Raw genomic sequence first — 21,549 nt, forward strand, 5'->3', positions numbered from 1 at the left:
AGTAGAATTAGGGTAAGGAAGGGAAGGCATGTGGCAGCGGAACAGAGAGGGAGAGGAGATGTGACCATGTGATTTGAGGTCACAAACTAAGGGAAACAAGCTAGAAAAGGCAAGAAGACATATGGTCCCCTGGAGCTTCCAGTAAGAAATGTGGCCCTGCAGATCCATTTTGGACCTCTGACCTCTTAGAACTGGGAGGTAATCAGTTTTAAGTCATTCAATCTGTAGTGCTTTGTTACAGCAGTGATGAGAAAATAACACACACTAAACAAATGTAAGGTCATGTATTGCTAGTTTTGTAGAAATTAAGGATATTAATACAACTAATAGAAATTATCATTTACTCAGTACTTCCAAAGGCTAGGTGCTGTACTAGGCCATCTACGCACAAATACCTAACCATATTTAATCCTACTATTTGGGGGGTAGAAATGAAGATTACGTAACTAGAAAGGTTTAGGTTTGGGGTCACTCCAAGTTTTTCTGGGCAATTCTCCCCATTCCAACATTTCATTATAAATTCCTGGCTTTGTCCTATGTTTTAACGTGCATTATATTTGCATGTGTCCATACAGGAGTGCTAGTGGGACGGGACAAGAGAGGACATCACATCTGGGGCGCCAGCCACCTCTACAAGTCGCAGGGGACTTACCTAGGCACCCACAGCAGATGTGAAGCTAAGGGAAAGTGAACGAAAGAAAGAAACCTCTTTGACCGCAGGTCGAAAACGCCGCCCCATTCGATTTTAACTCTCATAAGTAGTGGACGCATCCTGGATCCCGGCGGCTGTGCGACGGCCGCGGACGACGACGCGTTGGGCGGCCACAGGGACCACGCCGGGAGGACCGCAGCTTGTTTCCCGGGGCAACCGCCGGCGTCGCGGGCTTGGGAGCCGGCGCGGGCGCGGGGACAGCCGGGCGGCCGGCCGGAGCGGTTGGCGCCCCGGCTCCCGGCCCTCACCTCCCGGTGTTTTGGAGGCCCGCGTGGTCCCGCCTCATTGGTCGCCGAGGAGCCTCAGGCCTAGGGGAGGAGGAGCGGCCTCCTTAGTTGTAGTTCCCGGGCTTACTCGGCCGCCGGCTTCACTTTCCCAGCACCGCACCCGGGCGACGGCCGGGACCACGACTCCCACAAGGCCCCGCGCTCGGGGGGCGTGGCCGCGGCCCCTAGGCAAGCCGGGGGCGGGGCCGCCTGGAGCATGAAGCGGGGGCGCTCGGCTCTCCTGCCTCACAGCTGCCGCGCGCCGGTGGGGGGAGCGTCCCCCGACTCCGGGCCGGCGTGCAGCCCTCTGACCCTGGACTTTCTCTGCCGCCGGAAACCGTCCGCTCGGCTCGTCGCCGGGGCCATCCGCCGTTCCTGGCCCTGAGGGGCCCGGCCGACCGCGGCGAGGGTAGAGGTCAACATGAGCTGGGGGCTCCTCTGGGCCGGCGCCGGGCAGGGGGCGGCGGTCGCAGTGCAGCTGTTGGTCACCCTGAGCTGCCTCCCGAGCGTTGTCGAGGCCCAGGTAAGCCTGAGGGAGGATGGCGGGCCGGGGCCGCTGCGGACAGCTGTGGCCGTTCGGCAGGGAGGGCCGGGGCCGGAGCTGAAGTGATTTCTGGCGAGCGGAGAAGCCGGGGGGTCCAAGACCTGACGGTCAGTGTAGGCGACGCCCGCGAGTGGACCGCGGTGTGCCGGGATGGCGACACTCGGGGCAGTGGCAGGCGAAAAAAGAGGAAGGTGGTGAAGGTCTCCTGAGCTGTTTTCTTTTTTTATCCTTCTGGTGTTTGAAGCGGCTGGGAGTGTGGCGGGAGATGGCACTGGGATGAAACCCCCGTCCGTCTCGTGAAGAGAGCCGAGGACTCCTGGAAATGGTGACGTCCTCCCCTTCAAGAGCCCGCAGACCCCCGCAGCCCTGCCAAAGCGGAGTGGGTGGGGGTGGGGTGGGGGACAAGACCTAACTTCCTTGAACTTCTGGACTAAAGGTTCTTGGGTTTTTCCTCTTGCTCAAGATCGCTTTATTTTTACCCAACTGTGATGTGTCTGCTAAGTGGCAACAGCAGGTGAGCCCAGGTAGGAGCAGAGGCGTCTGACTCTGCCCTGGAGGCTCTGGCTTTCAGTAGTGAGGTGCCAGCTGGAGAGTAAACGGTAGAGTTTGGGGTTTGTCTTGGTGAAGCAGACCTTGACAGAGGTGTTCTCTGTATGTTAGAAATCGGGGTTAGCTGACCGGAGCCTTTTGCCCTAAGAGCGGTGTTTGCTGCTGCTTTAATTCAGTACAATTGAACAGACTGTTAGGTGATGCTGTGTCTCTGCACCTGCTGCAAAGTAACAGCACTGTTAAAAGAAAAAAAATGCTCTCAGGTGGCCTGATAATGAGGGGAGATGACATTTGAAGCAATTAATGCTCATTGCTACCAAAGTGGAAGGTAACTATAAGTGTAGCCACGTAAACATGTTTGTCTGACTTGATTCACTTTTTTTCATGGTTTTGTGGTGCCCTGTGCACTAACTCCAAGAATACATGAATATTCCGTTTGTATCCAAGTTCGAATATTAATTTATTTGAAAGGGAGAGAGACGGATATCTCCTACCTGGTGGTTCACTCTGCAAATACCTGGGACAGCTGTACTAATTCCTGTCTCCCGTGTGGGTACAAGGACCCAAGTACTTGACCCATCACCTGTTGCTTCCCCAAATGCACAGTAGCAGGAAGCTGGAATAAAAAAGCAGAGCTGGGACTCCAGTCTAGGCACTCCTATGTGGAATGTGGGCATCCTAAGCAGTAACTCTGCCCAACACCAGCCCCTGCTTATTTTTTAATTGAATGATTTGATAAAAGGGGCAAACTTTTGTTGTTGGGAGCACGCATCCTAAGCAGTAACTCTGCCCAACACCAGCCCCTGCTTATTTTTTAATTGAATGATTTGATAAAAGGGGCAAACTTTTGTTGTTGGGAGCACGCTGAGAATGCAGATTCTCTGACTGTAGCTCCAGATATACTGATTGAGTGGATGTGGAATGTGACCCAGGAATCAACATTTTAAACAAGCCCTGCTAGTAACTGTAATGCAGTTATCCTTTTTACTATTTCTCGGACCCCAACTGGACAACGCAAATAGTGGAAATCTAGACATATCTATCAGACTTAGGAAAGGTAAGTTTTCCAGATTCTCTTGCAAAATTATTATTATTTTTTTTGACAGGCAGAGTGGACAGTGAGAGAGACAGAGAGGAAGGTCTTCCTTTGTCATTGGTTCACTCTCCAATGGCCGACACGGCCGGCGCACTGCGGCCAGCGCACCGCGCTGATCCGAAGCCAGGAGCCAGGTGCTTCTCCTGGTCTCCCATGCGGGGTGCAGGGCCCAAGCACTTGGGCCATCCTCCACTGCACTCCCTGGCCACAGCAGAGAGCTGGCCTGGAAGAGGGGCAACCGGGACTAGAACCCGGTGTGCCGGCGCCGCAAGGTGGAGGATTAGCCTATTGAGCCGCGGTGCCGGCCTGCAAAATTATATTCTAGTGAGTAGTTGGGTTTTGGTTTTTGGTTGGAATTTGTATTTAGATATTATTCTAAGTGGAATTTCTCATTTCCTACTACAAATCATACATTGTATGCTTTATAGTCAATCTAGAAGCTTTATTTTAGATTTCTTTACCCTTAATTATATATAATATAATTAATGTTTCATATTCCCTCGTATACTTTTTTTTTTTTTTTTTTGACAGGCAGAGTGGACAGTGAGAGAGAGAGAGACAGAGAGAAAGGTCTTCCTTTTGCCGTTGGTTCACCCTCCAATGGCCGCCGCGGTAGCGCGCTGCGGCCGTTGCACCGCGCTGATCCGATGGCAGGAGCCAGGTGCCTATCCTGGTCTCCCATGGGGTACAGGGCCCAAGGACTTGGGCCATCCTCCACTGCACTCCCTGGCCACAATCTTCCTGTAAAAAATAATTTCAATCAAATACAGTTTAAATCTTTCTAAATACACATCTGAGGTGGAATGAAGTCAAGGACTACATAGACATCTACACGCCACCCCCTAACAAATGGAAAGCCAGCAATTTGGGATTCAAATAAAGTTATACCAGTTTATCACCTGAGGGTTTTTCCCAAACCCGGAAGACTCTGAGCTTCTGCTTTAACAGCTGGCTGCATAGGGTGGAGTGGGCAAAAAATAACACCATGTCTGTCCCAAGAGGAAACTAATGAGAGATCCTGTCATGAAGCCTTAACTCCAAAAAGCTGGATACTCAATGTCAGGGTAAATGTGAATGAATCCCAATGATAGTAAGCTGAAAGTAAATAAAGTTGCTGGGGGGTGGGAAAGAGACTCCATTGAGAATTTATAAACATGAACCAGCCCTTATTCAGGGTTACAGGCCAAAATCTTGCTACTTGTGCTGGGAAAAACACCAAGTGGAAAATATAATTTATAACAGCAAGCAGTCTCAGGTTTATATAGCTCAGGCTACTGTTAGAAGCAAATGTCCATCCCCTCTGGGGGAGTTTATTCAGCTCAAGCCTTAAAGCATTCTTGAAGGTAAAGTACCTAAAAGAATAAACAACTAACAGTAAAAACAAAGCAGAACAAAATAAAACCAAGGAAACAAAATCACAAAACACATAAGGAGACAAGGATACAGTTGATCTCTGAGTTGTGATGGACAACTTAGGACTTTTTGGTTTTATGAGGTTGTGAAAGTGATCCGCTTTCATGCTTGAAGCTTTGAATTTTGATCCTTTCCGGAGCAAGTGATACATGGTGAGACTCTTGTGATGTTGGGCAATGGTAGAGAGCTACTTTTCCTAGTCAGCCATGCATTCACAAGTGGGAGACAGCTGATAGGTTGGTGTGCTGTGTTGCTAAGCTATGCCATTTAGTAGGTTGGGTGTGTTAAATGCACTTTAAACTCATGTTTTCATAGCATGGAGAGGCTTATTGGGACATAACTCCCTCCTAAGTGAGGAACATGTTTGTTAGAAACAGAAGACAGGAACAGACATGTAATTATCTTAGATTCTGAAATTCTCAAATAATGTCACTATATTGTGTTAAAGAAGCTTGAAAGTGTGAAAAGAGAATAAGATTTTAAAGAATGAAAATTTTAGAAGTGGAATTAAAAACTCAGTGGATGGATCGAATAACTGTACTCCGCTGAAAAAAATTATTAGACAACGATTTCATGTCTTATTTCTATATAATACTTTGTGACATCCTCTTTATCAGGTTCATACCTCACTAATAAAATTGAAGCACAGAAGAGAGTAATCCACATGTATTCACTTACTCATCTGTTCTTACATATTTTTGAATTCCTGTTGATTACCATAGATGAACTGTTTGTGCTCTTATCAAAAGACAGTCCTTCCTAGTACACGAGGGGCCTTCAGGGAATTCACAGAAGATGTATAGTTTGAAAAAATTCTGCATGGACTTAAAATGGTTTTTCTTGGTACCAAGATAGACATCTTTAAGTTTATAAAAATTTTTTTATTTGAGAGGCAAAGAGATGACAAGACAGAGAGGGGTCCCATGCTCTGGTTCACTCCTCAAATACCAGCAGAACTGTTGTGGGCTGAGCCAGGAGCTGGGAACTTAGTCTAGGTCTCCCATGTGGGTGCCAGGTACCCAACTACTCGAGCCATTACCTGCTGCCTCCCAGGTGCACATTAGTAGGAAACTTGAATCAGGAGTGGAGCTGAAACTGGATCTCAGACACTGTGATATATATGTGGGTATCCCAACTGCTAGGCACCAAATGCCCAAGCCCACATTTATCTTTTAATTTCATTTTTCCATAAACTTTTTGAAGTCCCCTCATATTAGGTTCCATTCTTCTTTTCTCATTCAAGGACATGGCCCCAGAAATCTTCCCTCTCTCTTGTATCATCATTTTGTCCTGTAAGACGCTGTTACTGTCATCATAAAACATACTGTTAATTATACTATTTAATGTATTCATCTGTTTCCCACTCTGTTTCTAAGGTTTCTGCTAAAGTGTCACTATAACTGACATGTTCTCTCGTCTAAAGTGTCCCATTCCCTGACTAATATTATATAAACCAGAAACCTTGCATCCTCGCTTGGTACTACGTGTTCCTTTTACCCTTCATTTAAACCCTTCCTATCATTCAAAAATACATTTGATACGAAAATATATTTGGTCTGTGTCTCTGATTCCTGACATAGAACTCCTAAAACCTTTGACTTTATCCAAATGATGGGGGTGCATTTTGCTATTCAAAATAAGTCTCAATCACATCTGATTTCATGCCAGTGAAGTGATTCAGAGTGAGACCCTATATTCTATAGCTTCAGGATAGGGCTAGAGAGACCAGAAAGATCCGGTAATCCAAATCTTAAACAATTAGATTTGATGAGCATCTGGCTGGAGAACACACTGACTTGCTGAGGGAGTGGTGGGCTACGAGAGGGCATGGGAGTACCACACGTTCCCCAGCCCCACTCTCAATACTTTTAAGTATATCTACTGTGTAGCTGTTGCTGAGTTGTGTCCTTTATAATAATAAAAGTTATGTATAAGTGTTTGCTGAGTTTTGAGAACCATTCTAACAAATTATCAAACTTAAAAAATGGAGGTTCTGGGCACTCCTGCTTTATGGCCTGTCAGAAGAACAAATGTCCTGACTTGATAATAGCATATGAAGAAGGAACAGTTTTGCGGGACTTGGCCTTTTACTTGTGCATCTGTACTAATGGTTTGCATCAGAATTAAATTGCTAGATATCTTATTGATCTCTGAGAGAACTGATTGGTATGAGAATACACCTCAGACTAAAATTTTATAAGGGGGCTGGCATCGTGGTACAATGGGTTAAATCACCACTTGCAATGCCAGGATCCCATATCTGAGCACCAGTTCAAGTCCTGGTCAGCTACCCTGTTAATGTACCTGGGAAAGCAGTGGAAGATGGCCCAGGTGTTTGGGTACCTGGCACCCATGTTGGAGACCCAGATGGAGTTCCTAGCTCCTGGCTTCAGCCTGGCTGAGTCCTAACTGTTGAAGCCATTGAGGGAATAACCAGCAATGGAAAATCTCTTTGTCTACTTGTCTCTTCCTTTCTCTGTCATTTTGCCTTTCAAATAAATAAAATACATCTTAAAAAAAATAAATTATAATGGTCTCCTAATTCTCTCCTTGACTACTCTGTAGTCCTCCTTGTTTTTCAAAAACATTGGACAAGCTTACTGCTTTAGGGCCTTAGCCTTTAGTATTCTTAGTTGCAGTGCTTTTCCCCCAGGTACCTGCTTGACTTGCTCCTTTCCCTCCTTCCAGTTTTGCCAGAATTCCACCAAGCCCTTCCATAACTGTCCAATTTTAAATTGTGGCAGCCACCATTCTGCAATTCTTACCTTGATTCCTTTGTTTTTTTCCTGTATCACTTATGGTAATATATACTTTTGTTCTTTTCCCCTTTATTTTATGAGAACATAGGCTCCTTGAGGGTAGACTTTCATGTTTTTTTCCCCCTACAGTTTGTATTCCCAGCACTTACTGCAAAACTTGTGTTAGGTCTCAATAAATATGTTGAATGAATAAATAAATGGAAGATAACTGCAAATAAATTATTCACAGTTAATTCCAGAGAGACAATAAGATAATACATATTAAATAGGAATTAAGAGACATGGAAAAAAATAGTAAGAAGGCCTAGTATGTCTAATTGATGTTCCAGGAGAATATAATAGAATAGGGAAGAATCAATATTGATTTCCTGCAAATCCATATGTAAGAAATAACCCAATAGAAAAATTAACAAAAACAAGTAGACATTTGACAAAAATATAGGGGCTGGTATTGTGGTGTAGCTGGTAAAGTCACCTTTAGCAATGCTGGCATCCCATAAAGGCACCATTTCATATCCTAGCTCTTCCACTTCCAATCCAGCTGCCTGCTAATGGGCTGGGAAAAGCAGTGGATGATGGCCCAAGTACTTGGGCCCCTGCATCCACATGGGAGACCTAGATGAAGCTCTTGGCTTCAGCCTGGCCCAACCCTGGTCTTTGTGGCCATCTGGATAGTAAATCAGATGGAAGATTCTCATGAGCTCTTTTTCCCTCTCTCTTTCTGTAACTCTGACTTTCAAACACAGATAAATATTTTTTAAAAACTTTTAAAACATGTGAACATACATTCTCATTAGAGCAAATAAAAATGATACACTTTCATGCTTGCTAGATTTGCAAAAATAAAGCATAAATTAATTTCAGATATTGGTAAGGATATGGCTCAACAGTAATTCCTATCTGTTGTTGGTAGGATAGTAAATTGATAAAACTATTTTAGAAATGAGCCTGCCATTCTCTCAAACAGCTGATCATGTACTTAGAGCAGCAGTTCCACTCCTAAGCATATAACCTGGAAAAACTCTTGTGTACATGTCAGGGGATATATATATATATATATATATACACACACACACACACACACAAATGTTCACAAAGCATTTTTTTAAAAGATTATATTTATTTGAGAGGTGGAGTTACAGAGAAAGGTCTTTCATTAGCTGGTTCACCCCCAAATGGGCTGCACTGGCCAGAGCTGAGCTGATCAGGAGCCAGGAGCCAGGAGCTGCTTTGGGTTTCCCACGCAGGTTCAGGGCTCAAGCACTTGGGCCATCTTTCACTGCCTTCCCAGGCCATAAGCAGAGAGAAAGATTGGGAGAGAAGTAGCCAGGACTTGAACTGGCACCCATATAGGATGTTGGCCCTGCAGATGGAGGCTTAACTTACTACGCCACAGCACCAGCCCCTATTGCATTTTTCTTTAGCCAGATATGCAGACAACCTAAATATGGGTTGTATTAGTTTCCTGTTTCTGGTGTAACAAATTGTCACAAACTTAGTGACATCAAGCAATATAAATTTGTAGTTTTGGGGATAGCTTTTATAGGATTAAAATTCAGGTGTTAGCAAGGTTGTAGTCCTTCTGTATTCTCTAGGAATGAATTGTTCTTCCCCTTTTATAAGCTTCTAGAGCCTTCTGTAATATTTGGTTGTTGACCTCTTCTTATATTATGAAAGTCAGCAGCACAGGATAGCATCTTCTGTTTCTTTCTGACTTGTATTTCCTTCTTTTGAAGAACTTTATAACTACATTGGTCCCACTTGAATAACATAGTATAGCTTGCCCATCTCAAAGTCCTTAATTTAATCACATCTTTTTTTGCATGTAAAGTACCATTTAGAGATTTTAAGAATTAATGTCACAGACATCTTTGTGGGTGGCATTATTCTGCCTACCATTATGTGTATTAGTGATAGAATGAATAAATTGTGATATTTTCATATTATACAACACTTATAACAGGGAAAATAAACAATCTACTGTAAGTTCATCCTTATAAAATGACAGAAGAAAATGTTAGCAAAAGAGGGTCATGTTCCACTGCTTTCCCAGGCACATAAGAGAGCTGGATTGGAAGTGGAACCTGAATCAGCATTCATATGGGATGCCACTATTGCAGGAAGTGGCTTAACCACTGTGTCACAATGTCAGCGCCAGCAAAAGAAGCATATTACAGAAGAATTCACACATTAGATTCCATTAATATTAAAGCTTAAAATGGGAAGGGGGAGACACAGCAGACTCATAGAATGACAGATGTCCTAAATAGCACTCTGGCCTCAGAATCAGCCCTTAAGGCATTTGGATCTGGCTGAAGAGCCTATGAGAGTATTTTAGGCATGGAAAGCCAAGACACTCTGGAAAAAAAAAAGAAGAAGAAGAAGAAGAAGACCTAAATGAAGGATCTCAGCGAGTGTGATCCCAGTGGAAAGAACGGGACCATCAAGGTAGGAGGTACCTTTCTCTGAAGGGAGGAGAGAACTTCCACTTTGACTATGGCCCTGTCGGAATGGGATCGAAGTCGGCGAACCCTAAAGGCTTCCATGGCCTCGGCAGCTAATGGCTAGAGCGTAGGGAGATTGCTGACGCTATAAACAAGAGTGTTAAATTGTTGAATCAACATCAGGAGTCACTGTGTGCGTACGTCCCATGTGGGATCTGTCCTTAATAGGTTGTCCAAGGTGAAGTGATGATATAGCTAGTACTGATGAAACAGTGTCTTTTTTTTTTTTTTTTTTGACAGGCAGAGTGGTCAGTGAGAGAGAGAGAGACAGAGAGAAAGGTCTTCCTTTGCCGTTGGTTCACCCTCCAATGGCCACCGTGGTAGGCGCGCTGTGGCCAGCGCACCGCGCTGATCGAATGGCAGGAGCCAGGTGCTTCTCCTGGTCTCCCATGGGGTGCAGGGCCCAAGGACTTGGGCCATCCTCCACTGCACTCCCTGGCCACAGCAGAGAGCTGGCCTGGAAGAGGGGCAACCGGGACAGAATCCGGTGCCCCGACCGGGACTAGAACCCAGTGTGCCGGCGCCGCAAGGTGGAGGATTAGCCTAGTGAGCCACGGCGCCGGCCTGAAACAGTATTTTTACACTTTGTGGTTATGTGTGGGTGCAAACTGATGAAATCTTTACTTAGTATATACTGAAGCGATCTTCTGTATATAAAGATAATTGAAAATGAAAAAAAAAACCTTGGTGTTAGATTGGAAATTATATAGAAAAGTAATCTTTTTAAAAAAATATCATGCAGGATCTCTGTCATTAGTGTGATGTACACTGTTGTTTAATGCTATAACTAGTGCTCCAACAGTGTTTTTTCACTTTGTGTTGCTATGTGAGGGCAAACTGTTGAAATCTTTATATATACTAAACTGATTTTCTGTATATAAAGAGAATTGAAAATGAATCTTGATGTGAATGGAAGGGGAGAGCGAGTGGGAAAGGGGAGGGTTGTGGGTGGGGGGGAAGTTATAGGGGAGGAAGCCTTTGTAATCCATAAGCTGTACTTTGGAAATTTATATTCACTAAAAAAAAAAAAAAAAAAAAAAAAAAAGGCTTAAAATGGGGAAACTATGTTGCATTACAAAGAAAACTAAAGGTTTATTTTTACCTCCATGGAGGGGAGGAAGAAGGAACTGAAAGGGTACTAACAATATTTCATTTCTGTTTTTTTTTTTTCCAAATTTTGATGGTATATAGGTTTGTGTCTCAATAATAGCCTTTAAAAGTCACAAATATGTGTATGGTAATTTCATATATCCTAATCCCTTCCACAATTGGAATATTTTAGATAAATTGATTTTAACCACCATATTTTATTTTGTTTAAGAAAAATTCATAAGGAGGCCGATGCTACGGCGTAGTGAGTAAAGCTGCTGCCTGCAGTGCTGGCATCCCATGTGGGCGTCGATTTGGGTCCCGGCTGCCCCACTTCTGATCCAGGTCTCTGCTGTAGCCTGGGAAGGCAGTGGAGGATGGCCCAAATCCTTGGGAGACCTGCAGAAAGCTCCTGGCTTTAGATCGGCACAGCTTTGGCCATTTCAGCCATCTGGGGAGTGAACCAGCAGATGCAAGACCTCTCTCCCTCTCCTTCTCTCTCTGTGTAACTCTGACTTTCAAATAAATGAATAAATCTTTTTTTAATAAAAAACATAAGAACAACACTAAGTAAAACTTTCTAAAACTTTTTTTGACTTTTTTTTTTAAGGATAGTTATTAAGTAGTATGTGAGAACAATGGAATGAAATTCAGGAGTTAGTGACAGGATCCCAAGAATTAAGACAGCAAAACTGAATTCCAGAGCCAAGATTCTTTTTTTTTTTTTTTTGACAGGCAGAGTGGATAGTGAGAGACAGAGAGAAAGGTCTTCCTTTTTGCCATCGGTTCACCCTCCAGTGGCCGCATTGCGCTGATCCAAAACCAGGAGCCAGGTGCTTCTCCTGGTCTCCCATGCGGGTGCATGGCCCAAGGACTTGGGCCATCCTCCACTGCCTTCCCGGGCCATAGCAGAGAGCTGGCCTGGAAGAGGGGCAACCGGGATAGAATCCGGCGCCCCAACCGGGACTAGAACCTTGTGTGCCAGCGCCGCAAGGCGGAGGATTAGCCTGTAGAGCCAAGATTCTTGATAGTGATCTCTTGTTCTTTGTTACAAGACAATATAGCTTTTTGTAGGGAGTTTGGGGGCACAATTATACTTCTAGGAAGAAAGAACAAGACAAAAACAATTGGCAAGGACTGGTTTCCATTTTCTGATCATTGCTAGCACATATTCATGCTATAGGCCACATGAATAATCTTTAACAGGCTAAACACCATTCTTGTTTTTAATTGAAAATGTAAATTTAGTTGTAAGTCCATACACAGTTGTAAGAAATAATACAGTGAAATACCATGTACCCTTTATAGTTATTCCAATGGTAGCATCTTAAAAATATTGTATAGTTTTATAATAAGGATATTGACATTGATAGAATTGGTTCACATTTCCTGTTTTACTTGTCCCATTTGTGTGTGCTTATTAATTCTGTATTATTTTGTCGGTTTGTGTCTGCATCCCAACAGTCAAGGTGACTGAAGAGTTTCATTACCATAACAATTCCCCTTGTTGCTTTTTTTTTAACAATGCTGCTACATTCTGACCCCATTCCCCTACTCTAGCTCTCCTTCTCTTCATCAGTTCCTAAGCCTTGGTAACTAATAATCTGCTCTCCGTTTCTAAGAGTTTTCATTTTAAGAAAGTTCTGTAAATAAGTCATACAGTATGTAACCTTTTGGAATTGGCTTTTTTCCCCACTCAGGATGATTTCTGGAAAATTCAGCTAAGTTGCATAACAATCAATGATTCTACTTTCTTTTCAGCTGAAGAATGTTTTATGGAAATTTTGAACTCTGAATTTGCTTTGTGACTATAAGTTTCTTTTCTTGGTTTAATGTATACTTTGAGTAGTGGCTAAGAGCGTGGTTTTTAAAGTCTGATAGATTTGGGAATAACTTCCATTTCTATTTTGGAAAAGTAATTTTTAGCTTGCTAAACCTTAACCTCCCTATATGTTAAAGAGGGTTTAATAGTACATTATTCATAGGATACTTTAAAAAAATTTAAATAGAGGCCGGCGCCGTGGCTTAACAGGCTAATCCTCCGCCTTGCGCCGGCACACCAGGTTATAGTCCCCGTCGGGGCGCCGGACTCTATCCCGGTTGCCCCTCTTCCAGGCCAGCTCTCTGCTGTGGCCCGGGAGTGCAGTGGAGGATGGCCCAAGTCCCTGGGCCCTGCACCCGCATGGGAGACCAGGAGAAGCACCTGGCTCCGGACTTCAGATCAGCGAGATGCGCCGTCCGCAGCGGCCATTGGAGGGTGAACCAACGGCAAAAGGAAGACCTTTCTCCTTTCTCTCTGTCTTGCTCTCTCTCACTATCCACTCTGCCTGCCAAAAAATAAATAAATAAATAAATTAAAAAAAAAAGAAAGTCTCTCTCTTAAAAAAAAAGAAAATTTAAATAGAGAGCACATGCCCCTATCCACTGGTTTATTCAACTGCCCAGATCAGCCAGAACTGGGCCTAGCTTAAGCTGGGAGCTGAGAACTCAATCCAGGTCTCCCACAACTGGAAAAATCACCTGTTGCCTCCCCATGTCTGCATTGGCAGGAAACTGGAATCTGGAGCTGGAGTTAGGAACAAAACCCAGGCAATCCAATATGGGATATAGGCCTCTTAACTGCTAGACCAAATCCCTGCCCATCATGGATACTTTTTTTTTTTTTAAGATTTATTTATTTATCTGAAAGTTAGAGTTACAGAGAGAGGGAGAGACAGAGAGAAAGATTTTCCATCTGCTGGTTCACTTCCCAGATGGCCACAATGTTGGGCTGGGCCAGGCTGAAGCCAGATCAGGCTGAAGCCAGGAGCTTCATCTGGATCTCCCATGTGGGTGCAGGGACCCAAGATCTTGGAGCATCTTCTGCTTTTCCAGACACTTTATCAGGGAGCTGGATTGAAAGTGGAGTAGCTGACACTCAAACTGGCGCCCATATGGGATGCCAGCATTGCAAGTGGCTTTACCTGCTGTTCCACAGCACTGGACCCCATCATGGATACTTTTAAAGAATAAGGGGCCGGCTTACTAGGCTAATCCTCTGCCTTGCGGCGCCAGCACACCGGGTTCTAGTCCTAGTCGGAGAACCGGATTCTGTCCCGGTTGCCCCTCTTCCAGGCCAGCTCTCTGCTGTGGCCAGGGAGTGCAGTGGAGGATGACCCAAGTGCTTGGGCCCTGCACCCCATGGGAGACCAGGAGAAGCACCTGGCTCCTGTCATTGGATCAGCACGATGTGCTGGCCGCAGTGGCCATTGGAGGGTGAACCAACGGCAAAAGGAAGACCTTTCTGTCTCTCTCTCTCTCTCACTGTCCACTCTGCCTGTCAAAAAAAAAATAAAAAAATAAAAAAATAAGTAAGATAACAGATGTAAAGCTCTTAACACTGTGACTGTCAAATAAGTGTTCCACAAATGGTAGACTAGAAGAAAGATGGGCTACTAGAACTATATTACAGTCTATGACTTCAAGGTTAATCTAGGAAGAGATTACTTTAGCATTCTAGTGGGTGCTTGGATTATATATGGTTAGGCAGAGAAAGGACAATTTAATATCTTCTTGGACACTTAACAAGAATGGTTCATTCTTCAGAATGCATTTACTTGATCTTTTCTTCAGATTTCATTGATCTCAATAAAAAGTCACTGCTTTACTGTTGTATATCTTATTTAGCAAATACTGGGTAATTTGAATAAATTATTTTATATAATAAGCCTGAAGTGTCAGCAGTTTATAGATTTTAATATATAGAAATGAATGTGTGTATTCTAGGTCACTGGAGTTCTGGGTGATTGTTTGTGTGATATTGACAGCATTGATAACTTCAACACCTACAAAATCTTCCCCAAAATAAAAAAATTGCAAGAGCGAGACTACTTCCGCTATTACAAGGTAAGATGATAATTTTTTATTTTGTTGATACTAGAGATTTATATATAGCAGTGTTAGATGTGACTTTTATGACTCTTTTGAAAGTTCACTTTGACTCAGCACCCTAAAATATCTTCATCATTTGCCTATAAAAAATATCATAGTCAATCTCATTAGTCTTTTAAAAATACTAAGAACACGAATCCTCATCCTGTGTTTGGGGAATTTCTTATCTTTCAGTTTTGGTTTTGAGGCAGAGATTCCTTTTTCTACAGAATGAAAATGCCAGAAATTGGTAGTTAGTCTCCTTTGTATCATAGGCTCTGTGATCTGGATGCAGCTACCCAGGCTTTGAGTTGTGCTGATTGTGGTGTGCTAAAACATTGTTAGTGGTGCCCAGAGCCACAGCAGTGGCTGTCCATTGGATAGCTTTAGTCTGAGACTGGATTTGGAACCTCACCAATAGTAATACTGCAGAATTGGCTCTTAAATCTAATGGTCTGCTCTAGATCCTTACAAAATAATTATGAATGTGGCAGTAGTCGCTGAATATGGTGTGAGGCAATACTCTGAAAAGCAGTATTTTAAATTTTAGAACAGTTTTTTTTTTTTTTAAGATGTATTGATTTGAAAGGCAGAGTGACAAAAAGAGAGGGAGAGAGAGAGGAGATCTTCCATCAGCTGGTTCACTCACCATATGGCCACAACCACCAGAACTGTGCTAGGAGCCTGGAACTCCATTTAGGTCTCCTACGTGGGTAGCAGGGGCCAAAGTACTTGGGATATCTTCCACTGCTTTCCCAGTTGCATTAGCAGGGAGCTGGATCAGAAGCCATGCAGCCAGGACTCCAACTGGTGCTCTAATATGGAATGCCAGCATCACAGGCAATGGCTTAACCCTGCCGCACCATAGTGCCGGCCCCTAACAGTGTTTCAAATAAAAGTTACCATAAGGCTTTGGTATTTTCCCTGTCTGCTTGCTCCCAATATTCAAATGGTTTATGATTTCTTTGATTTTCATTTTTATTGTATTATAAAAATTGACAAAGATTTATTTATTTATTTATTTATTTTTTAATTTTTGACAGGCAGAGTGGACAGTGAGAGAGAGACAGAGAGAAAGGTCTTCCTTTTGGCGTTGGTTCACCCTCCAATGGCCGCCGCGGTAGCGCGCTGCGGCCGGCGCACCGCGCTGTTCCGATGGCAGGAGCCAGGTGCTTCTCCTGGTCTCCCATGGGGTGCAGGGCCCAAGGACTTGGGCCATCCTCCACTGCACTCCCTGGCCACAGCAGAGAGCTGGCCTGGAAGAGGGGCAACCAGGACAGGATCGGTGCCCCGACCGGGACTAGAACCCAGTGTGCCGGCGCCGCAAGGCGGAGGATTAGCCTGTTGAGCCACGGCGCCGGCCAAAGATTTTCTTTTTACCCTAATTTTATATTGGCTATGTTAGTCCTTTAAATATTTTTAAGGATAAAAAAACCCATTATTTGGAAGTTTTAAGTTGTACAGTAAGATAACAAATGAGGGGATTAAATGTTGGGGAACCCATCCTCTTTGCCAATTAGCACCAAGAATATCCAAAAAAAGATAAATTTTTAAAAAATATTTATTTATTTGAAAGAGTTACAGAGAAAGATCTTTCATCTGCTGGTTCACTCCCCAAATGGCTGCAAGAGCTGAGGCTGGACCAGGCTGAAGCCAGGAGCCTAGAGTTTATTCTGGGTTTCCCATGTGAGTGGCAGGGGCCCTAACACTTGGCCATCTTCTGCTTTTCTCAGGCCATCAGCAGGGAGCAGGATGGGAAGTGGAACTGCCAGGACACGAACTAGTGTCCATTTTGGATGCTGGCATTGCAGGTAGCTTTACCTGCTATGCCACAACATTGGGTCCTGGGTCAAATTTGTTGTTGTTCTTGTTAAAGATTTATTCATTTATTTGAGAGGCAGAGTTACAGACAATGAGAGGGAGAGACAGAGAGAAAGGTCTTCCATCTGCTGGTTCACTCCCCAAATGGTAGCAATGGTTGGAGCTGAGCCAATCCAAAGCCGGGAGCCAGGAGCTTCTTCTAGGTCTCACATTGTAGATGCAGGGGCCCAAGCACTTGGGCCATCCTCTACTGCTTTCCTAGGCCCCTAGCAGAGCACTGGATTGGAAGAGGAACAGCTGGGACTCAAACCTGTGCCTATATGGGATGTCAGTGCTGCAGGCTGAGGCTTAGCCTACTAAGCCACGGCACTGGCCCTGGGTCATTATTTCTTCATGCAAAATCCTTTAGGAATAAAGACTCCATGAATTTATAACTAAGAGTAATTTATACCTAAATACACTGTTGGATATTCTAAACATTTTACTTGCAAATAAAACAGACGCTTCTTCCAGTTCCCACCACTAAATCTGTTAATCTATTTATATTTATAGTTGGTTTCTCCTGCTTCCTTTCTACTGTTGGGTAAAACCTTATGGAATTGTTACTTTTATATTTCAAATATAGCTGCGTATGCCAATTGCATATGGCTCATTCTAATACAATGAAGGGAATGTTGCTTTTATCAAAGACTTCATCACTTCACAGGAGATCCAGATTACCTCTCCATTGAGTATGTCATGGCCCTCACACTTTACTCCTCCCTTTTGGGGTTGTGTGTGTGGTTTTTTTTTTTTTTTTTTTTTTTTTAAGAGATTTATTAATTTGAAAGAGTTACACAGAGAAGGAGAGCTCTTCCATCTGCTGGTTCACTCCCCTTTTGTTACAACAGCTGGAGCTGTGCTGATCTGAAGCCAGGAGCTGGGAGCTTCTTCTGGATCTCCCATGTGGGAGCAGGGGTCCAAGTACTTGGGCCATCTTCTACTGCTTTCCCAGGCCATAGCAGAGAGCTGGATTGGAAGTGGAGCAGCCGGGACTCAAACTGGCACTCATATTGGATGCCGGCACTGCAGGCATCCGCTACACCACAGCAATGGTCCCATATCTTCTTTTTTTGTATCCCTTCAAAGCCTGGTCGGTAGAAGGACTCAAACATTTGAATACATGAATGACCATCTCATTTAATCATTGTATCAATATGTTAGCATTGTCTACTTATTGTTATTATATATTTTTTTGTTTGAGTGGCAGAGATAGGGGGCAGAGAACTCCCATCTGCTGGTTCACTCTCCAAATGCCCCCAACAACTGAGGCTGCAAACACTCACAACCAGGGTCAGAACTGAGAGCCAGCAACTCATCTAGGCCTCCCACAAGGGTGTTTGAGCACACGTTACTTGAGCTGTCAATTGCTGCCTCCCAGGGTCTACATTGGCAGGAAGTTGGAATCACAAGCCAGGGCTTGAGCCAGGAATGAAACTCGGGCATTCTAAAGTGGTTCATGGGCATCTTGACTCATGTCCTAACTGCTGTGCTAAATGCTCACTCCATCCACATTTAAAAAAAAAAAAAAGGATGGAGTGTCTTATATAGGGTACTTTTGTTGGCTAACTAAACAAATTTCATTAGGAAAAGATAGAGAATAGCTTATAAAATTGAAAGACAAGCTAAGGAACAGGTGAATCTAGAACCAGAACTAATGACCACTCTCTTTAAAGTACCACTAATATTTTGGATCAAATTATCCACTTTCTCATATTTTTGTAGCACTGTATACAAGAATCAAATGTCTAGATATGAGGGTCTGATTGTTCTAGGTAGAGTCATGTGACCTCTTGCCTCAAAGAGTAGAAGATACTTTGGTTGACATTCTCATATGCATAAGTATGAGGAGTTAGTATTTCTCAAAGGGAAATTAGGAGGCTACTATAGAAGAAAGAAAAATGGGCTCCATTGTTCTGATACAGAAGGTTAAGCTGCTACCTCTGATTCCAGTATCCCATATCAGTGTACCAGTTCAAGTCCTGTCTAGCTCCCTGCTAATGTGCCTAAGAAAGCAGCAGAAGATGCCACTCATGCAGGAGACCCAAATAGAGTTCCACTCTCCTGGCCATTTTAGCCATTTGGGGAGTGAACTGCTAGATGGAAGCTCTCTTTCTCTTTCTCTCTCTTTCTCTGTCACTCTGCCTTTCAGATACATAAATCAATAAATAAAATTTTAAAAAAAGAAAAATGGAAGTTGGATAAGCAAAATAACAGTGTGGTCTTTGGCTACCAGCGGATGGTTTCATCTTTTTCTTAAGGATGCAGTTTAAAAGTGTTCCAGCCACACAACGAAATTTATTCCATGTAAAACTGAAATATTACTCTTCTCCAAAGGATCTGGTTAATGCATTCAGTTTCAAGTCTAAGATATTTGAGTGATATTTACTCCTCTTCTACTTTTGTCAATTTATTTAATAAAGAGGAAATTTAACCAACCCCAGTGTATTCTATATACAATCACAGCAAAAAAGAAAAGCTAAGGGAAGAGGTTAATTTTGAATACATACATACATACTTAATGATTCAGCAAATAAGGAAATACAGATAGAAGCCAAAGTCTACCTTTGGGACTTGTACTGTGGCATGGTAGGTTAAGCCTCTGCCTGCAGCGCCAGCATCCCATATGGGTACCAATTCAAGTCTCATCTGCTCTACTTCGATCCAGCTCCCTGCTAATGGCCTTGGAAAGCAGTGGAAGATGACCCAAATGTTTGGACCCAACACCCACATGGGAGACCTAGAAGAAGCTTTGGGCTTCGGCCTGACACAGTCCTGGCTATTGCCGCCATTTGGAGAGTGAACCAGCAGATGGAAGACCTCTTCCTCTCTGTTTCTCTCTGTTCGTAACTCTGCCTTTCAAATAAATAATTCTTAAAAAAAAAAAAAAAAAGTCTACCTTTATGCAGTTGGGTAGTTGGTTGCTGTAGCTGGTGTTTATAATTTCTTTTTTGTACTGTACATTCTACTCCTTTATTCACCAAATATTTATTAAACAGTTAATTTGTTCTAGGCTCTAGTCTAGTTGCTGTTGATAAAATACTGAATAAAACAGCTTTTCTGATTTTGGAGATAAATAATAAGTAAGCAGATGGTTTAATTTCAGATGATTATAAAATGCTTTGGAGAAAAATAAAACAAAGTAGGAGATAGAGAATAATGGGTTTAGGGGCAAGTAGATGGATAGTCTTTTTTTTAACTAAGCAGTCAAGAAAATAATGTCTATATGCTAATGTGACATTTGAGCAAAGATCCACCTAATGTGAAACAGTAAGCCATGACTGGTTGAGATGAAGAATATTCCAGGGAAGACAAGTTGAACAGCAGATACAAAGATCTTGACACAGGAATAAACTTACTGTTTTTGAGGAACAGTAAGAAAGCTGATGTAGCTGGACAAAAGTAAGTGAGGGGGGCCGGCGCCGTGACTCACTTGGTTAATCCTCCGCCTGTGTCACCGGCATCCCTTATGGGTTCCGGGTTCTAGTCCCGGTTGCTCCTCTTCCAATACAGCTCTCTGCTGTAGCCCGGGAAGGCTGTGGAGGATGGCCAAAGTGCTTGGGCACCTGCACCCGCATAGGAGACCAGGAAGAAGCTCCTGGCTTCCGATCGGCGCAGCTCTGTCCGTAGCGGCCATTTGGGGAGTGAACCAACAGAAGGAAGACCTTTCTCTCTGTCTCTCTCTCTCACTGTCTATAACTCTACCTGCCAAATAATAAAAATAAGTAAGTGAAGGGAGTTAGAGAGGTAGATAGAGTCCAGATTTTAAAGGGGGGTGAGCCTTACCATGTAAGTATGTTGGATTTTATTCTAAGCACAAACTATTGAAGGAACTTTTGTGCAATATATAATGTGAAGATATGAGACAGGAAATAGAGAAACCATTTAGGAGGCTATTGCAGTAGTCCAGATAGAGATTTGGAATAGGGTATCAGAGTTGGAAAAGGTGGAAAATAATCAAGTTAGAGTTGTTAATAAAAGGTAATGCCAATAAGCTTTTCTGGTGGATTGAGTATGAAATGTGAGGGTCAATATAAAAGCAAGGGCAAAGCCCGAGTTTTGAACACATAAAAAGAAATATCTTGGGGCTAGCACTATGGTGTAGTAGGCCAAGTTTCTGCCTGTGGTGCCAACATCCCATATGGGCACAGGTTCATGTCCTGGCTGCTCCTCTTCCAATCCAGATCTCTGCTTATGTCCTGGGAAAGCAGTAGAGGATGGCCCAGCTTGGGCCCCTGCACTAACATGGGAGATCCAGAAGAAGCTCCTGGCTCCTGGCTTTGGATTGGCCCAGCTCCGACCATTGCTGCCATTTGGGGAGTGAACCAGTGGATGGAAGACTTTTCTGGCTGTCTCTCCCTCTGTCTATAGCTCTGCCTCTCAAATAAATAAATAAGATCTTTTAAAAAAATTAATAACCGGGAGAGGCGGCAAGATGGCGGAATAGGCAGGAAGCACACTTAGTCTGGGGGGAGAGAAAGTTTAATATAAGTGGAGATACTGCAGTGTCAAGGAAGAGTAGGGGATGAAACAGCAGAGGAAACTCTTCCGGAACTAGTGATTCACAGTGGACCTGCGTGGAGAGTGTGGGAGCCCAAGTTTGGGACACCAGCAGCAGACTCAACGCGCCAGCGCTGGAACGCGAGGTGAGCCGAACCTCCATAGCCCGAGATACCAGCAGGCAAGCGGAAAGAGGAGGCTAGAGGGAACGAGGCTTGAAACTCCGTGGGGAAAAGTTCACCAGGCTAACTAGAAGAGAGAGAAAAAAAAAATAAAAAAAAGTGACTGATACGGACACAAGTTTCTCTCTCTCCGCTCACCTCTCACAGGCGAGCAAGACAGAGCAGG

The 21,549-nt window shown here is 43.6% G+C and overlaps 1 protein-coding gene across 3 annotated transcripts in view; it reads left to right on the plus strand.

The window, feature by feature from the left end:
• The first annotated feature begins 1,193 nt into the window (after positions 1-1,193).
• The window catches only part of ERO1B (endoplasmic reticulum oxidoreductase 1 beta), a 68,179-nt gene continuing 47,823 nt past the window's right edge, over positions 1,194-21,549 (plus strand). For all 3 annotated transcript variants that reach the window (XR_009867934.1, XM_062210693.1, XM_062210694.1), the window contains exons 1-2: positions 1,194-1,501; positions 14,698-14,817. Coding sequence is in view for 2 of the 3 variants with exons in the window: in XM_062210693.1 (XP_062066677.1) it covers positions 1,400-1,501; positions 14,698-14,817 (222 nt within the window). In the remaining variant the exon portion in view is untranslated. The remainder of the gene's footprint in view (positions 1,502-14,697; positions 14,818-21,549) is intronic.

Source organism: Lepus europaeus, chromosome 14, assembly GCF_033115175.1.
Source record: "Lepus europaeus isolate LE1 chromosome 14, mLepTim1.pri, whole genome shotgun sequence".
NCBI lineage: Eukaryota > Metazoa > Chordata > Mammalia > Lagomorpha > Leporidae > Lepus > Lepus europaeus.